Genomic DNA, 8,676 nt, shown 5'->3' on the forward strand with positions numbered 1-8,676 from the left:
GTTATGCAGGGGCAAGGGGCGGGCCTCGCCATGTCTTACTGACATAACTGACATAGGTTTTGGCAACCCTGCAACTGACAAGCTGAGAGGAAAGGCGGCCTCTAGACCATTTTTTATGTTATATTCTCTGTGCAAATATTTAATGCTAAATTAAACAATTAAATATTGTAAATTCTTAAAATCGAGATCCAATCATCCAAAATATGCGTGCAAGACGAAGTATCGGTCAAAGTGAAAATAAAGTCCAAACTCCAAAAGAGCAACTATTAAGATCTGTGTCGGTACGAAAAGCTACGAAAATCATGGTTTTATTTTTCAAACGAATAATGGCTTTTGCCTTCATGTATTCTATCGGAATATTTTATGGTTGTATGGTGTTTTGTCGTTTGATATGGAGCATTATTCGAGAGGGTACCGTAGTTGTTAAGTCGGTACCGATAGAGCAGGGTAATAACGTCGTCTCAATTTTTGTTGTCACTAGTTAGGCAATATCAGTGAAATTACTGAAATATTGACTATATTTATCCATAAATTACCTAGGCTTGTATCCACAAATATCATACAGTAACCGCAAATACTCCTCGTTTTAGCCCCAAATGTACAGCCAATACTTATTAACTGAACTACAACAACTGAAATCATAAAATATATATAGAGAGCCTCCATATTTTTGTATAGCTGCACTAGATATGCAGCAGTTGTTTTGGTTTTTAGGCAAGATATACATAAAACCAAAATTTTAACTGTATATCAACCAGAAGCTATTTAGCAACCTTTTTTACAGTAGAAATTTCAAGACCTTAGCTAAAACTAAAAGGGAAATATTTATATAATAAAGTAAAAACTGTCGTTTGGGCAAAGCAGCAAATATTTACAGCTAGACTATTGCTATCAGTTTTTTAGTATTTAAATATTTTCCTGTTGGCTAAAGCATTGATAATTCCATATTAAATAGAGTCTTTGGTTGATATCTCTTCATGTATAAACACAAGGTTCATTCTTACTTATTTCTGCCTAAATCCCCTAAAACCTGACAGCCATTGACACCAATTTCTCCTTTTTATGTTTTTTGGTTAAGTATCCTGCCTATGGGAGACAGTAAGGAGTGTATATCGGTACTAGCCGGGGTGAATTTCCATCTTTAAGCTTAGTGTATATATAGATTATATGCATATATGGATTATTGATCTTGCATATTTCTCATCATTTGTGATGAAGGATATCATGTGATGACTACATGAGTCATAAGATATTGGAATAAAAAGTGTCATCCGCCTCTCTGATTATCATAGTGACAATATTATTTTGAAATTACATTGCTATATGTGTAAATCTAGTCAAATGTATAAAGATGACAGTATAAGGTGATAGTACTTGCAATGTGACTGCCACTCCACTGCCACTCTATTTAACAAAAAAAGAAAAAGGTGCAAAGGATTGAAAACATCTAAAAGTCTAAACTTGCCTACCAATAGACCTTTTGCAATACTAGACTAATTTTTAAATTGGGCAAGAAAAACTACAAAATTTGCTTGCAGAATGTTGAAAAATAAGAAAAATGTAGCCTTGCAAAATTTGTATACTTTAACCAGGTACAGAAATTCAGGACGAGAACGTGATCAAATCGCGATTTTAGAAGAACTCCGTTCTGGGCTCCCTGTGGAATAATTCGTTGATACGAACTTTTCGTAATCTTGTAATCTGAAGGTTGTCTAGGAACGGACTAGCTTTTCTTTCTCCATCCAAATTCGTCTAGATTTGGATAATTTGTCCCCACTGTGAGTCTGTGCTATATAGACCGAACACAATGCATTTTACATTACAGTTTTTACAGTAAGTAAAAACTAAAAAGTCAGTGATTTTAAAGACTGCATTAGCTAGACCTGAATAAGCGCTGAATGTGGCAGAACTTTCTGTTGTAAATTCTGTATATAACGTTAGTCTCAGGCCGAGGAGTCAAATTAATAAAATAACTAAATGCCTAAAAAATGAAACGATGGCTACATGAAAAGTGACGTCATAGTTCGTACACAGGCCAAATATTCGAGCTAATTTTAATCTTGGTACTGATTATGATTGCTTTTTGCTATTGAATACTGCAATTGTCCTATTTAAGAACTGCATAAATATTGTAAATAGATGTAAATAATTTATTCCGTACATTTGCGGTACTTTCTGGGCGGTTTAGCACATGTCTAACACATAAGAAATGGACTGAAATATTGTTGAAATATTCTCACTGTTGTTAACTAAAAATACTTAATTTAGCACCAACCTGTCTTGAAGACAAAAACCTTGGTATTCACAACTATGTTACAACAAAATCCAAAATCACATTTCACTACGTTGCTAATGGCGATGTTGGTCAACCGTTGATGTTGTTTCTTCATGGATTTCCTGAGGTGAAATTCTCTGTTTAATACATATCGGAATTTTGAATGTACTTCCATAGCCATATGTATTTCTTGAGTCAGTTAAATTTGTAGGAATAATTCAACAATTACAAATAGTAACTCGTAACAATGTTTTCGAATCAAATTGTAAATTATAATTGTTCGTAATTATTTACAACGAAAGTCAAAATACCGAGAAATATACTTTTATAATTAAAGATTGAATTTTCTAGTTTTGGTATTCGTGGCGCTATCAGTTGAAAGAATTTTGTAAAGATTATCGTGCTGTTGCGGTTGACTTGAGGTAAATCTGAAATTGCCTTACTCCAAACACGTCTTCATCCCACTGTACGATTTCACTTTCATCATTATTTTCCTTATAATTTTTCGATAGGAAATTCTCGCAGCATTGCCAAATAGCGTTTGTTAATTGAAGCCGTTTTAATTGTTGTATTCGTATGTAATTAACTTAATGAGTTATGAACTTCATTAGATAAAATTCTTGTTGTTACCCGCACTTGCAGGGGATATGGATTCAGCGACAAACCAGAAAAAACATCTCTTTATAAAATAAACTATCTCGCCGAGGACGTAAAAGAAATAGTGAGTGGCCATGGACTATAATAAGTGCATGGGCGGTAACACCCAGATAATCTTCAAAACCGCGTATGAACTAGCCTTTATATATATCATAACCAATTGCCATATTGTTCTTTAGCTTTAAAGCAAGAATATATGGATATGTTCCCCTCCTTTCAAGTGTCGTGCATCAACGCCACTGGCACTAGCTGAGTGATACATGCACACTGCACAGGGGCACAATGTAACGCTTACTCTATATAATTATATAGGTTGAAGCACTTGGTTATACTTCATGTACTCTTGTTGGACATGATTGGGGCGGATTAATATCCTGGTACCGTGAACATATATATGCTGCCATTTTCACCCTAAAAGCAAAACATGACTTTTGATTTCGTGTTCGATCTGTCTGTGAAAACTAAATCTTGTTAAGAGATAAGAGTCGTTGTGTAAAATTTTGTCACTTAGGTCTGTGGCCCATCGTTTTCCAGAAATTGTGGATAAACTTGTGATTCTCAATTGCCCCCATCCAAAGTAATTTGTGACACTTCAGAGATATTGTCTGTTTGTTTTTAAATTCAATCATTCAATTCAATTATAAACAATGTTGTGCGGTTAATGTTTCTGTATTTTTTCCCCAGAATATTTATGAACTTCCTCTTGTCAAGCTGGAAACAATTTTTGATGTGCTGGGTATATTCTTAACCATTGAATTAACTAGTTATCGGATATATTACTTGCCAACTTGGTAGAACTGTTTTGAATTTACTGAAGACTATGATATAATCCTAATTTACAACATGATAAAAAATTATTTCGACTTTTTCTAGTTTAAATATGGATTATATAGACTGCTTAATTAATTTATATTCATTTGTGGTAAACATTAAGCTTGTTGTAACTCTTGATGTTTTATTTTTTGTTTAGTACATTTTCCTGTATCAACTTCCATATTTACCGGAATTATTTATATCCTTAAAAAAATTCAGAATCATAAGGGCGGTATTTCGTGGAAAGTACGCCGTAAGTCATTAAAAAATATCCTAAATAAATAAAAAAACTCTGCATGCATGTAACAGTGAACATATATTTAGCTATGCTGTCATAAAATACTTGAAATAAGTTTCAATGCAGACAGAGCAGTCTTACAAACACCTTTGCCTTTGGTGATGTCAACTTTACAAAAGAATTTTAATCTCGTGATAGCAACGTGAAACACGTGTGGCGGATAAATTGCGTTTTTATTCGCAGTTTATTCGTCATTTTCACGTTGTCTGTGACGTTGCTGTGTTCTCATTTTAAGTCTGTCTAAATTCCATACTTTACAGGGTGTGCGAAATACGACCAACATAAGCGACCTGGACATTGAAGCTTTCAAATTTGCAATATCGCAGCCTGGCGCGCTCACTGCTGCTTTAAATTACTACAGAAATGTTGTTACAATGTATATTGATAATGATTGGCTAAAAGATGGCCAACCACGTGTTACGGCGCCAACACTAATTGTATGGGTAAGGTATACTAAGTATAGCCACAAATGCAATGTTGGTCGTGATCACTAACCATAGTTTTAAGTCATTCCATATACTGATATAACTGTTATTTAGGTCTCTTCTTTGGGTAAAGTAGTTGACTTGGCTTTTTTAGGGGGATCAAGATGCATTTCTCTTAAAGAAATCTTTAGACTTCATCCCAGAATGTGTTGAGAATTCCACAATCAGGTGTGAAATTGTTTTTATAACGTTTTAACTCGATGTTTAGACGTGCATGGCGTTACGTAGCGTATATTGGAAACTTATGTGGCAGTCTGCTTACAGAGATTTCATGCGGTATATGGTCGAGATGAACTGATATTGCTTGATCTTGTGCATGATCATTACTAGGATGCAGTGCAAGACATTCTTTATATTCTTATAACGTATTTCTCCTGATTACTCCTGCATGGATTTGAAAGTTTCCCTGTCAAAATCAGGAGGCAAAAATGCGGTGTGTAATTCACAAATGTTCGCTGTTTAGGTTTGTTGGTGGCGCAAGTCATTGGGTTCAGCAGGATGAACCTCAGATTGTCAATGATTTCATCCGAGAATTTCTGGAATCATCGTGAAGTATGAAATAAGACAATAAATATACAAGGGGATAATCGCATTCTGAACTGGCAAAAGATGTGTGATCAATGACAATTTTACAATAAAAACAAATTAGCGATCTAATTAAATTATATGCGATTCGAATATTGACGTTTGTGGTTTCGTTATGACAAATCCCCCTCCGGATCACAGTGCTTCATAAAAATCATGTTCAGTGACACTTCTTCGATTTATGAACCCAGGAGTCAGGACTGGGTAATTAGCATCAAACAAGCAAATATAATTCGCAATTTTTATTGAACTTATACACTACCCGTGCTGCAATATTTCACGATTGGTGCAATATAATAATTATCAACTAGACACTCGTTTCCCGTGCATGACAATCTGCTAACGTGCGTGCCTCATATACCAGTCCCTCAATCTTCATCATCATCATCATCAGCGGCATTCTTCACAATATTACAAATATATGTGAGTTCTTGAACCAAGGTTTCATAACGATATGCAACTCTTGTGTCCGGAACATTACTTTTGGCTATGTCATTACCAGCCAAGCCGTCTTTATCGTAATCTTTCCCAAGCCAGTGGCGTTTGTGCTAGAAAGGTTTATTATATATTCAAAACTCGTTAGCGCAAAAACTGTCTCTCTGTATTAAACTATGGAAACTATATCTTACTCATATTTTGACAAGGAGAAAAACCGCATCTGGTCTTTGGGCAAATCAAAGTATAACTACCTCATCCTCAAAACCACACATCAAGACACTGTTCTTGGCTACTTCAGATATATCTGTTCCGGTTAGTTTGAAAACTTGTGCTGCAATACTGTATTCCTCAATCAGCGGTTGCTGTAAGAAAAATAATCGAGCATGGCATTCAATATTATGCCAGTCTTAAAATTTAACTGCATAACTCACCCACCTGGGTATAGTGAAATATCAATGGGTCATCAGTAGACAATGTGACATTCAATCCTTTTGCAAAAAATTCTGGGAATGGATTTTGATTGTAGTTAAGGAACAAGGCATTGTTGCTAGTGGCGACATGGCAACAGCAATTTGAGTCAGATAGTACAAGTACTGCAGTGCTGGCGACTACAAGAAATAATATAAGATGAGTTTGCGTTAGCATGATTTCTTCATGGTTCCTCTTGAGGGGGAGGGGGGTATACGGGCTTGTTATAGATGTGGACATAGGTGGATAGCGGTGGATAGCATTCATGATCAATGGACTCGTTGGGAAGATGGACTTATTGAGAGGAATTATTGGTGAGGGGGTGACACTGACTGAGAGGGTTACATTCGTTTTTTTCAGTTCTTTACTTCTCATCCATGTAATCACCAACCTTGCGCAACATGAGCCCATGAGAAATATTCTGAGTCAACATAAATCCTGCAACCAAATGTTTGGGTGAACCTGCCTCACCACAATGAGGACGTAAAACAAATGTATTCATTCCACGCTCTCTGTTGGAAAAAAACTTAATATTATAACATGGTAAATTTCTGCACGCGACAACAGTTGTGGAATGGCATATTGAACTAAATAATATTTAAAAACAAAACTTAAAACCGATTAAAACAATTAAACAATTGAAAGCAACATTTGAATTGTTGCTTTCCAAATTCTGTAATTCCATACCTTCTCAAATGGTTAAGAGTCATGATGTTACAATACATGTAATAAATGTAATAAGCATATGTTGGTCTTTCCTCTTGAGTCCAGTTTGATGGTGTTTCACTGTCTTCATTGAATGGAGTCAATTCCGGAATACTCTCATCATCGACTGAGTCAAAGCCAATCACCTTGGTGAATGTAAGAGAGAGAAAGGGAGAAAAATATTCTCAATATTCGTCGAGGAATTGATAAATTGTCCAGTACTGATTCTCTATTACCTGGGTCATAAACTTGGCCATCTCAGGATGAGATTTCGGATTAATAGTTGCTTCAAACATTGGTCCAAAAAGAAACTGCAACATTTCTGCGAAGCTCTTGTAGTTGCCTTTTTTACGATAGATGTCACTATATTCGCGACACAAAAGGATTTAGATAAAAAATTAAAAAGAGAAGTAGCATACTAGACCTGACACCGACCTAAAAGTTCCGACTCATATGTGGTAGCTAATTCATCGGAGACGTCTTGTATAAGGATAGAAATATTTTGTCTGTGGGGATAGGTACGCGAAACCTCGCAAGTGATTACGCCCAACTTTTGTTAGTGATATACATGTAAATAAAACTATGCTTTAATTGGAGATTGAAAGATCTGCCTAACAAAGGACAAATAACTACTGGCAAAGACTTACAAAAGCCTTGGAACTTGAATCATCCAACGAACATTGGGCGACTGAATGTTGTATTGCAAGGCCCAATGTGCTAGTCGTTGCCACTCGTCTGGATATTTTCCATGAACAGAAATTCTCAATTCACTGTTGACATATTTATTTTTTTCATGAAGATCCATGACACCTTTTATCTGTTCAGCCAAATATTGACCTTCCATGTAATTACTTTTCTTCAAGAAAAGTTTTCGAAGAGCGCCTTGACCTGAAAAATTCGAGTGAAGACCCGTCCATGAATGCTACAATACCTTCCTTTCTTTTGTTTCAACTCTATATGCTGTTTATATTCAAGCATTATTAATCTTAAGAAGAGAACCATGTGCAATGTCCAGTAATATATTACAATCACGGTGTGGGAGGATTAATAGAAACAATGGTGGTTAGGTAGAAGAATAATTAAATTCGATTGTTTTTTTTTATTATAATTATACATTTGTTGTTTTTTTTATAATTATACATACCAGCTGGATTGTACTTTTTGTTGAAATTGTCAAAACGATTGAACGTTTCTTCGCCCTGAATAAACACAACAAATATTTATCCAGCTATGATAAAACTTTTATGTCTGACCATCAGTACTAGGGGTTGTAATTTGAATGGTTTTTTTACATACCGCATGGACATCCAAACTATCCACGCTCAATTGTTGAGGATTGAGGCCGAGACTGTCAAAAAACTAAAAGCAAACAAGTATATATAACTTCACTTTAATTACGTACGGTTCACATTAAGTCCTTCGTAAATAGGATTGTTAAAAGATTGTAATGCCAAGATACGTTCAACAAGTGGATATTTCGTGCACTATAATAAGGCTATTCTTTACAAAGAAATTTGTGTTTATGAAGATAATATCACTTTAACTTAATAAGTCTTTATATCATCAAACCTCAAGTAAAGTCAACTTCTTTCCATCTTTCTCAGCTACTATATCATCAGGATTTGTTTTGGCCTTGCGTCTCATGAACTTCAGCAGCGAGAATTGGCTCATGCAGGCAGTTGCATGGATATGCGTGTCAACCTAAAAATATTAGATATATCAGTACACATTTAACCTCGGATTTGAAGAGTGAGTCTGTTACAAGCACGGAATAATATTTCATCAGCTGTTTCAAATGATGTGTGTGTGAGTTACAGAACATGCATGCCTCGTTATCATTATGCATCGGTTGAAGCATAACTGAGAAGAAAAATTGTGGTTGAAAAAAGTATTTACGTCAAAAAACATGCCTTCCGAACGTTGTAGTAATCTCGTTTTGGCACTGCTTTGAT

General features: G+C 35.3%; 2 protein-coding genes across 2 annotated transcripts; one reads left to right on the top strand and one right to left on the bottom strand.

Annotated features, from left to right (window-relative positions):
- Positions 1-248: 248 nt before the first annotated feature.
- LOC114544740 (epoxide hydrolase 4-like) lies at positions 249-5,230 on the top strand. Its single transcript, XM_028563291.1, has 11 exons — positions 249-447; positions 2,269-2,402; positions 2,627-2,697; positions 2,918-2,996; positions 3,245-3,309; positions 3,444-3,509; positions 3,617-3,668; positions 3,903-3,998; positions 4,304-4,486; positions 4,623-4,696; positions 4,992-5,230. Exons 1-11 carry the CDS (start codon positions 303-305, stop codon positions 5,077-5,079), a joined length of 1,053 nt encoding a protein of 350 aa, XP_028419092.1. The 5' UTR covers positions 249-302; the 3' UTR covers positions 5,080-5,230.
- A 182-nt stretch (positions 5,231-5,412) lies between these two features.
- On the bottom strand, positions 5,413-8,670 carry LOC114544739 (AMP deaminase 2-like). Its single transcript, XM_028563290.1, is given in 12 exon segments — positions 5,413-5,661; positions 5,803-5,913; positions 5,987-6,102; positions 6,105-6,159; positions 6,411-6,531; positions 6,707-6,870; positions 6,961-7,087; positions 7,372-7,612; positions 7,869-7,923; positions 8,021-8,083; positions 8,294-8,425; positions 8,635-8,670. Coding segments are annotated over 11 exon segments (1,335 nt in total). The 5' UTR covers positions 8,396-8,425; positions 8,635-8,670; the 3' UTR covers positions 5,413-5,481.
- Positions 8,671-8,676: the final 6 nt, after the last annotated feature.

Source organism: Dendronephthya gigantea, unplaced genomic scaffold (assembly GCF_004324835.1).
Source record: "Dendronephthya gigantea isolate DGI-Jeju-01 unplaced genomic scaffold, DenGig_1.0 000929F, whole genome shotgun sequence".
NCBI classification, from domain to species: domain Eukaryota; kingdom Metazoa; phylum Cnidaria; class Anthozoa; order Malacalcyonacea; family Nephtheidae; genus Dendronephthya; species Dendronephthya gigantea.

Coding starts and splice junctions, on each gene's coding strand:
- LOC114544740 (XM_028563291.1), top strand. CDS start 303: ATGGTTTTATTTTTCAAACGAATAATGGCTTTTGCCTTCATGTATTCT. Junction 2,698..2,917: donor GCTGTTGCGGTTGACTTGAG/GTAAATCTGAAA, acceptor CCGCACTTGCAG/GGGATATGGATTCAGCGACA. Junction 3,310..3,443: donor TGGGGCGGATTAATATCCTG/GTACCGTGAACA, acceptor TTTGTCACTTAG/GTCTGTGGCCCATCGTTTTC.